General features: G+C 67.3%; 1 protein-coding gene across 1 annotated transcript; it reads left to right on the forward strand.

The window, feature by feature from the left end:
* Window positions 1-2,354: 2,354 nt before the first annotated feature.
* CPT1B (carnitine palmitoyltransferase 1B) lies at window positions 2,355-14,878 on the forward strand (the record flags this gene model as incomplete). The annotated part of the gene is made up of 18 exons (XM_080363827.1): window positions 2,355-2,495; window positions 2,579-2,718; window positions 3,575-3,746; window positions 4,522-4,623; window positions 4,700-4,837; window positions 5,276-5,353; window positions 5,433-5,540; window positions 5,737-5,821; window positions 5,910-6,105; window positions 7,453-7,638; window positions 7,709-7,814; window positions 8,431-8,547; window positions 9,404-9,568; window positions 11,447-11,581; window positions 12,107-12,259; window positions 13,704-13,817; window positions 14,023-14,115; window positions 14,789-14,878. 18 exons carry the CDS (start codon window positions 2,355-2,357, stop codon window positions 14,876-14,878), a joined length of 2,319 nt encoding a protein of 772 aa, XP_080219953.1.
* Window positions 14,879-15,635: the final 757 nt, after the last annotated feature.

A 15,635-nucleotide genomic window follows, 5' to 3' on the forward strand; every position in this document is an offset into this window, starting at 1 on the left:
TCCCGGGTGCCGGACGGTCCCTCCCGGGTGTCGGTTGGTCCCTGCCGGGTGTCGGTCGGTCCCTGCCGGGTGTGGGTCCCTGCCGGGTGTCGGTCGGTCCCTGCCGGGTGTCGGTCGGTCCCTGCCGGGTGTCGGTCCCTCCAGGGGGAGGCCGCGGGCGGGGCAGGGGAGGAGCGGCGGCCGTCGCTGCCATTTCGGGCCATGTAGCGGGTCCCGCCCGCCGCCGGTGTCCGGTTACCGGGGCGCAGCGGGCGCAGGAGCCGCCGTCCCCGGGGCTGCCGCCCGCCGTCCGCGCCCCCGAGCAGGTACCGGGCACCGGGCGGGCGGGGGGAACCACGCGTGGGGAACCCCGGGACGGGAGCCGCCCCGGCCGGACGCCCCCGGCGCGGAGACCCAACGGCCCCGCACCCGCCCGCCGCGGGTCCCCCGTGGCCGTTGGGAACGTCCCGCAGAGCCGCTGCGCCCGCTCCGCGGCTGCCGGTGCTGCGGTGGGTCCCGGCCCCGCCGCCCCCCGCCCGCAGCGCCGGGAGCGCCCCGGGGCCCCGGGCGGGGCGGAGGCTCCGCGGGCCGGGCGGCGGCTTCGGGCGGGGCCGCGCGTCCGGGGGCGCCGGGGGCTCCGCGGGCCGGGCCCGGTGACCTTGTGGTACCGGCGGCGGGCGGAGGGGGGGCCGGCCCCACGGGGGCTCGTCCCACGCGTGGACACGGACCCTGCGGGGCCCCCGGGAGCCTGCGGTGACACTGCGGTGACACTGCTGTGACGTGCGGTGCGGGGTTGTGCCATGGCCTCAAGTTGCGCCAGGGGAGGTTGAGGTTGGATGTGGGAACAATTTCTTCCCCAAAGGGCTGTGGGGCATTGGAACAGGCTGCCCAGGGCAGTGCTGGAGTCACCAGCCCTGGAGGGCTGGACAGACGGACATGAGGTTCTCAGGACATGGGGCAGGGACAGGCTGGGTTATGGTTGGACTCCATCAGTTTGAGGGGCTTTTCCAACCCAAATGATTCCGTGGTTCTGTGATTCTGTGCCGTGTCATGCCCTGCAGTGCCGTGCTGTGCAGGGTGATTGCCTGCAGCAGGGTGCAGTGCAGTGCAGTGCAGTGCAGTGCAGCCAGCAGCCAGGCAGTGCCACACACCGTGGTGCAGTTCAGTGCAGGGTGATGCGGTTTAATGCAGTGCCGTGCAGTACAAGGCAGTGCTGTGCTGTGCAGTGCGTATGGTGCAGCACAAAGCAGTGCAGTTCAGTGCAGTGTGGTGCAGTGCTGCGTAGCTGTGCAGTGCAGTACAGTGTAGCCATGCAGTGCAGTGTGGTAGCGTAGCTGTGCGATGCACCATAACCATGCACTACAGCATACCCATGCAGTGTAGTGCAGTGCAGTACAGTGCAGTGCAGCGTAGCCATGTGGTGCGGTGTGGTGCAGTGCCGTGTAGCTATTTGGTGCAGTGCGGCACAATGCTGTGTAGCTGTGCGGTGCAGTGCGGTGCAGTGCAGTGCAGTGTGGTGCAGTGCAGTGTGGTGCAGCGGTAGCGGTGTGACTTGGCTCTTGCTGAGCTGCTGCTGTTTCCCTTCAACCCAAGGACGCCCTTGTGCGAGGGCACCCTCAGCACAGCTGCCCTTGGGGCACCCCTGGGGGCTCCCCCTGCCCCAGGGTCACCCCCGGGGCTCCCCCTGTCCCGAGGACACCCCCGGGGCTCCCCCTGTCCCAGGGACACCCCTGGGGGTTCCCCTTCCCCGGGGATACTCCTGGGGATCCCCTCAGCCCAGGAACACCCCTGTGGGCTCCCCGCCCTGAGGCCAGGCCCCAGCAGCACCCATGGGTGCAGCAGCCCCAGGCAGGGACAGCAGTGGGTCCCCAGGCTGTCCCTTGCCCCCCAGCTCCGGCGCAGCTGCCGCAGCCTGTGCGGGGACAGCGTGTGCCAGCGCAGGGGCAGGTGCTGCCGTGTCCCCCCAGGGTTCACCGCGGGAGCTGCGGGCGAGCGGGGGTGTGTCCGCGCCACCGTCCCCTGTCCCCTCTCCCCGGGACGGCGACGGGACGCAGACGGCGCTGACCCTTTGCTCAGTGGGCGCCCGGCCAGCACCGCGTGACTGGGCCGCAGCACGCACACCGCGCTGGCAGGCTCCCCGGGGACACGGCCGTGCTGGCACCGCCGCTGTCACGCTGTCACCGGGGCACCTACGCACCGCGCTGGCCCCGGCAGCACCATGGCAGCCACCGCGGGCGGGCACCCCCTGCATTGCTCCCCGAGCTGCGGCACCGGGGCCGGGCGGGGGTCCCCGCTCTGTCCCGGGCAGCGTGTCCCGGGGTGACCGTCCCACGCTCAGCACCCCCGTCCCCCCCAGGTGCCGGCAGAGCCCCAAGATGGCGGAGGCTCACCAGGCCGTGGCCTTCCAGTTCACCGTCACCCCCGAGGGCTTGGACTTCCACCTCAGCCGCGAGGCCGTCAAGCAGTTCTACCTCACCGGCGTCTACTCCTGGAAGAAGCGCTTGATCTGCGCCAAGGTGGTCGGACCCCCCGTCCCCACCGTTGTCCCTGTCCCCGCTGTCCCCGCTGTCCCCACCAGCCTGACCCATTGTGCCCACAGAACAGCTTCCTGACCGGCGTGTACCCCGCGTCCCCCTCCAGCTGGATGGTGGTGGTGATGGCCACCGCCGGCTCCCTGTACTGCCAGGTGGACCCTTCCCTGGGCTTGATCTCCCGCATCAGCCGCCACCTGCCCCAGAGGTGAGCGTGGCGGGGGGACCCCATGGGCACGGCCCCACCAGTCACATCCCAGGGGGTCACCCCACACCCCCAGCCCATGGGCACGGCCCCACCGGTCACATCCCCTGGAGGGGGGGTCACCCCACGTCCCCCAGCCCATGGGCATGGACCCACTGGTCACATCCCTGGGGGTCACCTCACACCCCCCAGCCCATGGGCACAGACCCACCAGCCACATCCCTGGGGGTCACCCCACACCCCCCAGCCCATGGGCATGGCCCCGCCAGCCACATCCCTGGGGGTCACCCCACACCCCCCAGCCCATGGGCACAGACCCACCAGCCACATCCCTGGGGGTCACCCCACACCCCTCAGCCCATGGGCATGGACCCACCAGTCACATCCCCTGGAGGGAGGGTCACCCCACACCCCCCAGCCCATGGGCATGGCCCCGCCAGCCACATCCCTGGGGGTCACCCCATGTCCCCCAGCCCATGGGCACAGACCCACCAGTCACATCCCCTGGAGGGGGGGTCACCCCACATGCTCCTCAACAGCCCAGCATGGCCATGGAGACCCGCAGCACCCCGCAGGGGGTCCCACCCTTCACATCCCTACCCCATGGGCACAGCCCCACCTGGGGACATCCTGCGAGGGTGCCGGCTACATGTCCCTGCCCCATGGGCACAGCCCTTCTTGGGGATGTCCCCCAGGGGTCCCACTACATGTCCCTACCCCCCGGGCACGTCCCCTCTTAGTGACATACCCCAGGGGGTCTCACTACACATCCCTTAACACCACGGGCATGGCCCTGCATTGAGACGTCCTCATGGGGGTCCTGCCCTTCATGTCCCCTGCGACCCGTCTGTCCCCACAGCCGCTTCCTGGGCACGGAGGGCCGGACGGTGGTGAGCGCCGTGCTGTTCTCCACCGGCGTCTGGCTCTCGGCTGTGCTGCTATTCCGGCAGACGCTCAAGCTGCTCCTCTCCTACCACGGCTGGATGTTCGAGCCTCACGGCAAAATGAGCCGCAGCACCAAAATCTGGGTGGTGAGCGGCACCGGCATCCGCCCGCTCGGCTGGTGTAGGGTGCAGAGCGTCCGCGTGTGCACGCGTGTGCGTGCGTGTGTGCACACGTGTGCGTGTGTGCGGTATGGAGAGCGCTGGGGCTGCAGAGCTGCTGGTTGGGGACGAGCTGCCCCTGCCCCGTGGCTGGGAGTGGAGGGGGCTGGTAGCCCAGAGGGGACAGCGCGCTGAGGGGGGGACGGAAACGGTGTGCAGGGCTGGCATGGGGACGGTGTGCAGGGAAGTGTGCAGGAGTGTACAGGGGCAGTGTGCAGGCATGGGACGGGGACGATGTGCAGGGCAAGGACAGGGACAGGGACAGGGACAGGGACAGGGACAGGGACAGGGACAGCACGCTGGGCTGGAACCAGCTGCGGTGCAGATCTGGAACCAGCTGCGGTGCAGATCTAGAACCTGGCTGTGGTGCAGATCTAGGACCCAGCTGTGGTGCAGATCTGGAACCCAGCTGCAGTGCGGATATGGGACCCGGCTGCAGTGCGGATCTGGGACCCAGCTGCAGTGCAGATATGGGACCCGGCTGCAGTGCGGATATGGGACTCGGCTGCAGTGCAGATCTGGAACCCAGCTGTGGTGCACATCTAGAACCCGGCTGCAGTGCAGATCTGGGACCTGCTGCGATGCCGCGGGCACATGCAGAACTCCCGGTGCCGGCAGCAGGAGCCGGCACGCGGGGATGCACAGCCGCGACACCGCGGTCCTGCTGCTCCGCCCTGTCCCTCCATCCGCCCGCGTCCCGCAGGCGCTGATGAAGGTGCTGTCCATCCGCAAGCCCCTGCTCTACAGCTTCCAGACGTCCCTTCCCAAGCTGCCCGTGCCCCCCGTGCACGCCACCATCACCCGGGTAAGGGCTGGGGGGGACAGGGGGGCCCTCCACGGTGGGATGGGATGGGGGGTCACAGCGAGCCCCCTCCACACAGTACCTGGAGTCGGTGCGGCCGCTGATGGACGATGAGAAGTACAGCAGGATGGAGGCGCTGGCCAAGGAGTTCAAGGAGAAGACGGCCCCACGGCTGCAGAAGTACCTGATCCTCAAGTCTTGGTGGACAACCAACTACGTGAGTTCCCCGAGCTCCTCCAGTGCTGGAGTGGGGGACGCAATGGTGCTCCCCCTCTCCAGCACCAGGGATGGGGACCTCGACCCGAGCCCATGGCCCTGTGGTCCCCCTGTGATCATGGAAAGGGGTGACTTGGGTCATTAGGGATGGGGCAGGGGGTTCTGCACCCCATCTCCACCCCTGTACCCATCCCTGTCCCCGTCCCCATCCCCATCCCCATCCCCGTCCCCATCCCCGTCCCCATCCCCATCCCCATCTCCACCCCCATCCCCATCCCTGTCTCCACCCCCATCCCCATCCCTGTCCCCATCCCCATCCCCATCCCCGTCCCCATCCCCGTCCCCGTCCCTGTCCCCATCCCTGTCCCCATCCCCGTCCCCATCCCCGTCCCTATCCCCATCCCCATCCCCATCCCCATCCCCATCCCTCTCCCTGCAGGTGAGTGACTGGTGGGAGCAGTACATCTACCTGCGTGGCCGCGGCCCGCTCATGGTCAACAGCAACTACTACGCCATGGTAAGGTGGGGCGGGACCACCGGTGTGGCCAGAACCCCCACCAGGACCCCTGGCATCCTCACCCGTCCCTTGTCCCCAGGATTTCCTCTACGTGACCCCCAGCCACATCCAGGCCGCCCGGGCGGGCAACACGGTGCACGCCATCCTGCAGTACCGCCGCAAGCTGGACCGCGGGGAGATCCCCCCCGTGAGCACGGGGCGCTGGGGGCTGGAGGCGGTGGGAGAGCAGGGGGGCAGGGGCACAGCACAGTTTCCGTGGGGCTGCCACAAGGTCCCGGGGCTGCAGGGGGACTGGGGGGTTCAGGGGGGCTGGGGTTGGAGTTTCAGGGGGTGGAGATGGGGGCACAGGTGCCCTGGCCCCCCCTCATCGCTGCCCCCCGCAGGTGATGGCGCTGGGCATCGTGCCCATGTGCTCCTACCAGCTGGAACGGATGTTCAACACCACGCGCATCCCGGGCAAGGAGACGGGTACTGGGGGGCGGGGGTGCCCCAACCCCAGCCCCATCCCAGGGGGCTCCCGGTGCCGTGCGGCAGCTGTGACCACTGTCCCCCCCAGACACGCTGCTGCACCTGCTGGAGAGCAAGCACCTGGCCGTGTACCACAAGGGCCGCTTCTACAAGGTGTGGCTGTACTACGGGGGGCAGCACCTGCGCCCCCGCGACCTGGAGCAGCAGTTCCAGCGCATCCTGGACGACCCCTCGCCCCCCCAGCCCGGCGAGGAGCGGCTGGCGGCACTCACCGCCGGAGAGAGGTGCGCACCAGCCCGGGCTGCCGGCGGTGCCGGGGGTGCTGGGGATGTTGGGGTGTCGGGGATGCTGGGGTGGGTGCTGGGGGTGCGGGGAGTACTGAGGTGCTGGAGACACTGGAGTTACTGTGGGTACTGTGTGTACTGGGGGTAGTGGGCATGCTGGGAGGACTGGGGATGCTGGGGTGGGTGCTGGGGGTGCGGGGAGTACTGAGTTGCTGGAGACAGTGGAGTTACTGGGGGTACTGTGCGTACTGGGGGTACTGGGCATGCTGGGAGGACTGGGGATGCTGGGGTGGGTGCTGGGGGTGCGGGGAGTACTGAGGTGCTGGAGACAGTGGAGTTACTGGGGGTACTGGGGGTACTGGGGGTACTGGGCGTGCTGGGAGGACTGGGGCTGCTGGGGTGGATGCTGAGTGTGCTGGGAGGACTGGGGATGCTGGTGACACTGGGGCTGCTGGAGATGGATGCTGGGGGTGCTGGGATGCTGGGGATGTTGGGGTGCTGAGGATGCTGGGGGTGCTGGGGATGTTGGGGTGCTGAGGATGCTGGGATGGATGCTGAGTGTGCTGGAAGGACTCGGGATGCTGGTGACACTGGGGCTGCTGGAGATGGTTGCTGGGGGTGCTGGGATGCTGGGGTGCAGGGTTGCTGGGGATGCTGTGGATTCTGGGGATGGATGCTGCAGGTGCTGGGATGCTGGAGGTGCTGGAGACGTTGGGGTGCTGAGGATGCTGGGAGTATTGGGGATGTTGGGGTGTCAGAGATGCTGGAGTGGGTGCTGGGGGTGTGAGGAGTACTGAGGTGCTGGAGACACTGGAGCTACTGGGGGTACTGGGGGTACTGGGCATGCTGAGAGGACTGGGGCTGCTGCAGTGGAAGCTGAGTGTGCTGGGAGGACTGGGGATGCTGGTGACACTGGGGCTGCTGGACATGGATGCTGGGGGTGCTGGGGATGCTGGGGTGCAGGGTTGCTGGGGATGCTGTGGATTCCGGGGATGGATGCTGGGGGTGCTGGGGTGCTGCAGATTCTGGTGATCCTGAGGACTCCAGGGTGCTGGGGTGCTGGAGGTGCTGCCTGGGGCACAGGGGTCACCCCTGGGTGGTGGCATCTGCAGTGTGGGTTGGGGTGTGGGGTTGGGGGGCTCAGGGGGCATCACCAGCTGCACCCTCATGGCCCCCTGAGCTGGGCCTGGGGCCACCCACGGGTGGAGGCTGCGGCGTGGGGTGAAATGGGGGGCTTCCCAGGGCAATGCGCATCCCCAGCTCCCCCATGCGCTCCTGGGGCAGGCGGGGCGGTGGGCCGGGGGTCCCAGCAGGTGGCTCTGGGTGTCACCCCGTGTCCCCGCGCAGGGTGCCCTGGGCCGAGGCGCGGGCGCGGTTCTTCAGCCACGGCAAGAACAAGGTGTCCCTGGACGCCATCGAGCGCGCGGCGTTCTTCCTGACGCTGGACGAGGACGAGCACGGCTACGTGGCGGGCCGGGAGGGCTGCATGGACGCCTACGCCAAGTCCCTGCTGCACGGCCGCTGCTACGACCGGTGGGCACCCGGGGACCCCCCCAGCCCCCCCGCAGCGCCCGCCCCGTCCTCACCCCCCGTGCCCCCCCAGGTGGTTCGACAAGTCCTTCACCCTGGTGGTCTACAAGAACGGGAAGCTGGGGGCCAACGCTGAGCACTCCTGGGCCGACGCGCCCATCATCGGGCACCTCTGGGAGGTAACGGGGGCACATGGGCACCCCACTGGGCACCCCTTCCGTGCACCCCAATTGGCCTCCCCAGTTGGGCACCACTGTTGGGGACCCCCAGACTGGAGACCCCCAGCTGGTCACCCCCAAACTGGGCATCCCTTCTGTGCACCCCAATTGGCCTCCCCAGTTGGGCACCCCTATTGGGGACCCCCAGACTGGAGACCCCCAGCTGGTCACCCCCAAACTGGGCATCCCTTCCGTGCACCCCAATTGGCCTCCCCAGTTGGGCACCCCTACTGGGGCCCCCCAGACTGGAGACCCTCAGTTGGTCACCCCCAAACTAGGCACCCCTTCCGTGCACCCCAATTGGCCTCCCCAGTTGGGCACCCCTATTGGGGCCCCCCAGACTGGAGATCCCCAGCTGGTCACCCCCAAACTGGGCACCCCCGTCCTGGGGGTGGGAGGGTCCGAGGGGCTGCTCCAGGGGGCTCCCTGGGGCAAACTGGGCTGAGTGGGGCAGTGGGGGGTGTGGGGCCACGCTGGGGGGAGTGAGGCCACTGTGGGGGTGGACTGGGGGGATGGGGAGACACTAGGGGGCTCAGAGGGGCCGGTGCCCCCCACTCAGGGGCACTTGTCCCCCCAGTTCATGCTGGCGACAGACAAATTCCATCTGGGCTACACCGAGGACGGGCACTGCCAGGGGGAGCCCGACACCCTGCTGGCCCCCCCCCAGCGCCTGCAGTGGGACATCCCCCCGGAGGTGGGTCTGACCCCCAAGTGCTGGGGGAGCTCGAGGGGTCCTGACTGCACCCCACGGCACTGGGGTGGGTTCTGCATCCAGACACCCCCAAACCCCACGGCACCAGGATGGGCTCTGCACCCAGACACCCCCAAACCCCACAGCACCAGGGTGGGCTCTGCACCCCAGACACCCCCAAACCCCAGAGTATGGGGATGGGTTCTGCACCCAGACACCCCCAAACCCCACAGCACCAGGGTGGGCTCTGCACCCCAGACACCCCCAAACCCCAGAGTATGGGGATGGGTTCTGCACCCAGACACCCCCAAACCCCACAGCACCAGGGTGGGCTCTGCACCCCAGACACCCCCAAACCCCAGAGTATCGGGATGGGTTCTGCACCCAGACACCCCCAAACTCCACAGCACCAGGGTGGGCTCTGCACCCCAGACACCCCCAAACCCCAGAGTATCGGGATGGGTTCTGCACCCAGACACCCCCAAACTCCACAGCACCAGGGTGGGCTCTGCGCCCCAGACACCCTCAAATCCAACAGCACCAGGGTGGGCTCTGCACCCCAGACACCCCCAAACCCCACAGCACCAGGGTGGGCTCTGCGCCCCAGACACCTCCAAATCCAACAGCACCAGGGTGGGCTCTGCACCCCAGACACCCCCACAGAATCACAGAACGTTAGGGATTGGAAGGGACCTCAAAAGATCCTTAGTTGAGTCCCCTGCCGGAGCATGCCACGTGCCACAGTGTCAGCGCACCAGGGTCCTATTGTCCCTCCTGTGTCCCCATGTCCCCAGCTGTCCCTGGGGCGGGGTGCTGGGGGGCCGGCGCTGTGCGCCCTGTCCCACACTGTCCCCCGCAGTGCTGCGCGGCCATCGAGAGCTCGTACCGGCTGGCCAAGGCGCTGGCCGACGACGTGGACTTCTACTGCTTCCAGTTCTCCAACTTCGGCAAGGGGCTCATCAAGAAGTGCCGCACCAGCCCCGACGCCTTCATCCAGATCTCCCTGCAGCTCGCCCACTTCCGCGTGAGCCCCCGCGCGCATGGGGACACGGGGATGGGGACACAGGGATGGGGACATGGGCATGGGGATGGGGACACGGGGATGGGGATATGGTGATAGGGACATGGGCATGGGGATGGGGACACAGGGATGGGGACATGGGCATGGGGATGGGGACACAGATACGGGGACATGGGGATGGGGACACAGGGGTGGGGACATGGGCATGGGGATGGGGACAAGGGGATGGGGATATGATGATGGGGACATGGTGATGGGGACACAGATATGGGGACTTGGGGACATCAAAACAGGGATGGGGACATGAGGATGGGGACATGGATGTGGACATGGAGATGGTGATGGGGACACAGATATGGGGACTTGGGGACATCAAAACAGGGATGGGGACATGAGGATGGGGACATGGATGTGGACATGGAGATGGTGATGGGGACACAGATATGGGGACTTGGGGACATCAAAACAGGGATGGGGACATGAGGATGGGGACATGGATGTGGACATGGAGATGGTGATGGGGACACAGATATGGGGACTTGGGGACATCAGAACACGGATGGGGACATGAGGATGGGGATGGGAACACAGGGATGGAGACCTGGGCATGGGGATGTGGACATAGGGATGGGGACATGGGCATGGGGACATGGTGATACGCACACGGTGATGGGGACATGGGGATGGGGATATGGTGATGGGGACATGGGCATGGGATCGGGGACACAGGGATGGGGATATGGTGATGGGGACACAGATATGGGGACATGGGGACATCAGAACAGGGATGGGGACATGAGGATGGGGATGGGAAGACAGGGATGGGGACATGGGCATGGGGATGGGGACATGGTGATGGGGACACAGATATGGGGACTTGGGGACATCAGAACACGGATGGGGACATGAGGATGGGGATGGGGACAGGATCATGGATGAGGATGGGGATGAGGTTGGGGACCGGGTTGGGGACATGAGGATGGGGACAGAGATGGGGACATGAGGATGGGGATGAAGATGAAGACAGGGAGGGGGATAGGGATGGGGTTATGGACATGGAGACAGGGACATGGGCACGGGATGGGGACATCAGGATGAGGACGAGGATGGGGATAGCAATGGGGTTAGGGACATGGAGATGGGGACAGGGATGGGGATGAGGATGAGGATGAGGATAAGGATAAGGATAAGGATAAGGATAAGGATAAGGATAAGGATAAGGATAAGGATAAGGATAAGGATGGGGCTGGAGCTGGGGCCATAGAGATGGTGACAGGGACAGGAATGGGGATGAGGATGACAATAAGGATGGGGATGGGGCTGGGGTTGGGGCCATGGAGATGGTGACAGGGACAGGGAAGGGGACAGGCATGGGGATGAGGATGAAGATGAGGATGAGGATAAGGGTGGGAATGGGGCTGGGATTGGGGCCATGGAGATGGTGACAGGGACAGGGATGGGGACAGGCATGGGGATGAGGATGAAGATGAGGATGAGGATAAGGATGGGGATGGGGCTGGGATTGGGGCCATGGAGATGGTGACAGGGACAGAGATGGGGATGAGGATGAGGATAAGGATGGGGATGGGGCTGGGGCTGGGATTGGGGCCATGGAGATGGTGACAGGGACAAGGATGGGGACAGGGATGGGGATGGGGATGAGGATGAAGATGAGGATGAGGATAAGGATGGGGATGGGGCTGGGGCTGGGGCCATGGAGATGGTGACAGGGACAGGGATGGGGATGAGGATGAAGATGAGGATGAGGATAAGGATGGGGATGGGGCTGGGGCTGGGGCCATGGAGATGGTGACAGGGACAGGGATGGGGACAGGGACGGGCAGCATCCCGGCCGTCCGGTCTCACCCAGCCCCCCGGCAGGACAAGGGCTGCTTCTGCCTGACATACGAGGCCTCCATGACGCGGCTGTTCCGCGAGGGCCGGACCGAGACCGTGCGGTCCTGCACCTCCGAGTCCACCGCCTTCGTGCGCAGCATGTCCGACCCCCGCCAGAGCGTGAGTGGCACGGGGCTGCGTGGCCTCAGCCCCAGAGCTCCCCCGAGCCCTCGCTACAGCCGCTGTCACCAGACAGGTCTGGGCTGTCCCTGCACAGCTCGTCTCAGCCAGCACCCCCTGTCTGGCGGTCACAATTCTTGGGGACGTCCCTGTCCCTCAGGGAGGTCTCTGTTCTTTGGGGGGTCCCTGTTCCTCAGGGAGGTCTCTGTTCCTCGGGGGGTCCTTGGGGAGGTCTCTGTTCCTCCGGGGGTCCCTGTCCCTCAGGGAGGTCTCTGTTCCTCTGGGGGGTCCCCGTTCCTCGGGGAGGTCCCCATCTCTGGCCGATGTCAAAGTCCTTGGCAATGTCCCAATGGCCCGTTCCTTGGGGACACCCCGTCCCCATTCCTCTGGGCTGTCTCCCCCCGAACTGCGCAGCTATTGTCCCCCTGGGCAGGACCAGGGGTGACTCCCCCCACCCAGAGCCCCTGGGGTGGCTGGGTTGGGGTGCCAGGACCCCGACCCCCCCGCTGAGCCCGCTCCCCGCAGCGCTCCGAGCGCCAGCGGCTCTTCAAGCTGGCGGCCGAGAAGCACCAGCACATGTACCGCATGGCCATGACCGGCGCCGGCATCGACCGCCACCTCTTCTGCCTCTATGTGGTGTCGCGCTACCTGGGCGTGGAGTCCCCTTTCCTGCAACAGGTGAGCCCGGGGTGCGGGGACAGCACCGCGCTGTGACGGTGACACACGGCACAAGGGGGAAAAGCCACCCCCCCTTCTGTATGTCAATAGCACACGCATTTGCAAGGGCTGCGCACACTGCACATGGTCCAGGCACGTGTCCAGCTGCCGTCACCAGCGTGCCACCGTGTGCCACAGCAGCGGCCCCCCGCGTGTGTCACCTTGTGTGTGTCACCTGTGCGTTTCACCCTGCGCTTGGCACCCTGCAGCGTGTCACTGTGCATGGCACAGCCGGCGGGCACTGCCACGGGCTGTGCGTGGGGACAGTGACACCTGCCCCGCGCCACGCACCCGCGGGCAGGGGGGGCATTGGGGTGCAGTGAGGTGCAGTGGGGTACATCAGGGTGCATTAGGTCACAGAGGGGTGTATTGGGGCACAGCAGGGTCCATCAGGGCACAGTGGAGTGCAGCAGGGTGCATTGGGGTCCATCGAGGCACAGTGGGGTGCAGTGTGATACATTGGGGTGCGTTGCGGTGCAACAGGGTGCATTGGGGCACAGCAGGGTGCAGTGGGGTGCAGGGGGGCACGTTGGGGTGCATTAGGGCACAGCAGGACACAGCAGGCTGCACTAGGGCACAGTGGAGTACACCAGGATGCAGTGGGGTGCTTGGGGCACATTGGGGTGCATGGGGGCACGGCAGGACACAGCAGGCTGCACTGGTGCACAGTGAAGTGCAGCAGGATACAGTGGGGTGCATGGGGGCATGGCAGAACACAGCGGGGTGCATCGGGGCACATTGGGGTGCATTGGGGCACAGCAGGATGCAGTGGGGTGCATCGGGGCACAGTGGGGTGCATCAGGGTGCATGGGGGCACAGCAGGATGCAGCGAGGTGCAGTGGGACACAGCGGGGTGCAGTGGGGCACAGCGGGGGGCAGTGTGGCACAGCAGGATGCAGCGGGGTGCAGTGGGGCACAGCGGGGTGCTTGGGGCACAGCAGGGTGCAGTGGGGCACAGCGAGGTGCAGTGGGGCACAGCAGCATGCAGCGGGGTGCAGTGGGGCACAGCAGAGTGCAGTGGGGCACAGAAGGGTGCAGTGGGGCACAGCGGGGGGCAGTGGGGCACAGCGGGGTGCAGTGGGGCACAGCAGGATGCAGTGGGGTGCATCGGGGCACAGTAGGGTGCATCAGGGTGCATGAGGGCACAGCAGGATGCAGCAGGATGCAGTGGGGCACAGCGGGGTGCAGTGGGGCACAGCAGGATGCAGCAGGATGCAGTGGGGCACAGCGGGGTGCAGTGGGGCACAGCAGGATGCAGCGGGGTGCAGTGGGGCACAGCGGGGGGCAGTGGGGCACAGCGGAGTGCAGTGGGGCACAGCAGGGTGCAGTGGGGCACAGCAGGGTGCAGTGGGGCACAGCGGGGTGCTTGGGGCACAGCGGGGTGCCCAGCGCAGCCCCCCCGCAGGTGCTGTCGGAGCCCTGGCGCCTCTCCACCAGCCAGACCCCGCAGCTGCAGCTCAAGATGTTCGACCTGGACAAGCACCCCGACCACGTCTCCACCGGCGGCGGCTTCGGCCCCGTGAGCATCCCGGGGGTCCCTGGGGGGGGAGGGAGGGCGGACAGCAGGGTGTGCAATGGGCAGGGGTGTGGGTCTGTAGCGCAGCCCCCCCGCGGGTACCCCAGCCCCGCAACAGGTACCCCAGCCCCACGGCTCCCTTGGGTGCCCCCTTTGGGTGCCCAGCGCCCCCATTGGGTGCCATGGCCCCACTCATCCCCCCGCTCAGGTGGCAGACGATGGCTACGGTGTCTCCTACATCATTGCGGGCGAGAACCTCATCAACTTCCACATCTCCAGCAAGTTCTCCAGCTCTGAGACGGTGAGAGTCGGAGGGACGGCCGGGGGGGTCCCCCAAACGGGAGCTGGGGACCCCTGGCCAGGGCAGGACGGGCAGTGGGGGCTCCCCTGGTGCTGCAGTTGCCATCCATGCTGTGAGGCCTCCCGTGGGGACCCCATGGGCGTGGGGCAGCCCCCCGACCCTGACCATGATCCCCCAACATCCCAGCCCCTCTGGTGGGACCCCCACCCCATCGTTTCCCAGCTTCTCCTGTGGGACCCCCACCCCATTGCGTCCCAGCCCCTCTCCCGTGTCCCAGCCCCTTCTGTGGGACCCCCACCCCATTGCGTTCCAGCCCCTCTCCCGTGTCCCAGCCCCTCTGGTGGGACCCCCAGCCTGTGTCCCAGTCACTTCTGTGGGACCCTCACTCCATCACGTCCCAGCCCCTCTCCTGTGTCCCAACCCCTCCTGTGGGACCCTCACCTCATCGTGTCCCAGCCCCTCTCCCGTGTCCCAGCCCCTCCGGTGGGACCCCCACCCCATCGTGTCCCAGCCCCTCTCCCGTGTTCCAGCCCCTCCGGTGGGACCCCCACCTCCCTCCCGGCCGGCGGTGCTGCCCGCGCAGGCTGTGCCGGGGGTCCCGGGGTGCAGGGGGTCCCCGGGGGAGGGAGGGGCCGGGGTCCCGCTCTCGGTGTCTCACGGGTGCCGCCCGCAGGACTCGAAGCGCTTCGGGAGGAACATCCGCCAGGCCATGCTGGACATCGCCGAGCTGTTCGACAAGCCGGCCGACACGGGGGGGAAGTGAGAGGGGTCTCGGGGCCGGCGGGGGCCGCGCTGAGCCCCGGTGCGGGTTTGGGGGGGCGGGGGGGGCAGCGGGGACGTGGTTGTTCTGTACATGTTTTCAATAAAGGCTGTTGGTGTGAACCCCCCCGCTCCGTGGCCGCGGCCGAGCCGGAGTCCCCTCGGCCGCCGCACTCGCGGGGTCCCGGCGGGAGCGGGACGTCAGCGCCGGATGAAGCGTGCGTGGGGCGGAGACCGGGACCGCGGAGCTGTGTCCCTGGTCAGCCGTGTCCCCGGTGAGCTGAGTCCCGGGTCAGCAGTGTCCCCGGTGAGCCGTGTCCCCAGGAAGCCATGTCCCTGGTCAGCCGTGTCCCCGGTGAGTTGAGTCCCCGGTCAGCAGTGTCCCCGGTCAGCCGTGTCCCCGGTCAGCAGTGTCCCCGGTGAGCCGTGTCCCTGGTCAGCAGTGTCCCCGGTGAGCCGTGTCCCTGGTCAGCCGTGTCCCCGGTCAGCCGTGTCCCCGGTCAGCAGTGTCCCCGGTGAGCCGTGTCCCTGGTCAGCAGTGTCCCCGGTCAGCCGTGTCCCCGGTCAGCAGTGTCCCCGGTGAGCCGTGTCCCTGGTCAGCCGTGTCCCTGGTCAGCCGTGTCCCCGGTCAGCCCTGTCCCTGGTCAGCCGTGTCCCTGGTCAGCCGTGTCCCTGGTCAGCCGTGTCCCCGGTCAGCTGTGTCCCTGGTCAGCCGTGTCCCTGGTCAGCCCTGTCCCTGGTCAGCCGTGTCCCTGGTCAGC

Source organism: Nesoenas mayeri (assembly GCF_963082525.1).
Source record: "Nesoenas mayeri genome assembly, chromosome: 1".
Classification (NCBI taxonomy): Eukaryota; Metazoa; Chordata; class Aves; order Columbiformes; family Columbidae; genus Nesoenas; species Nesoenas mayeri.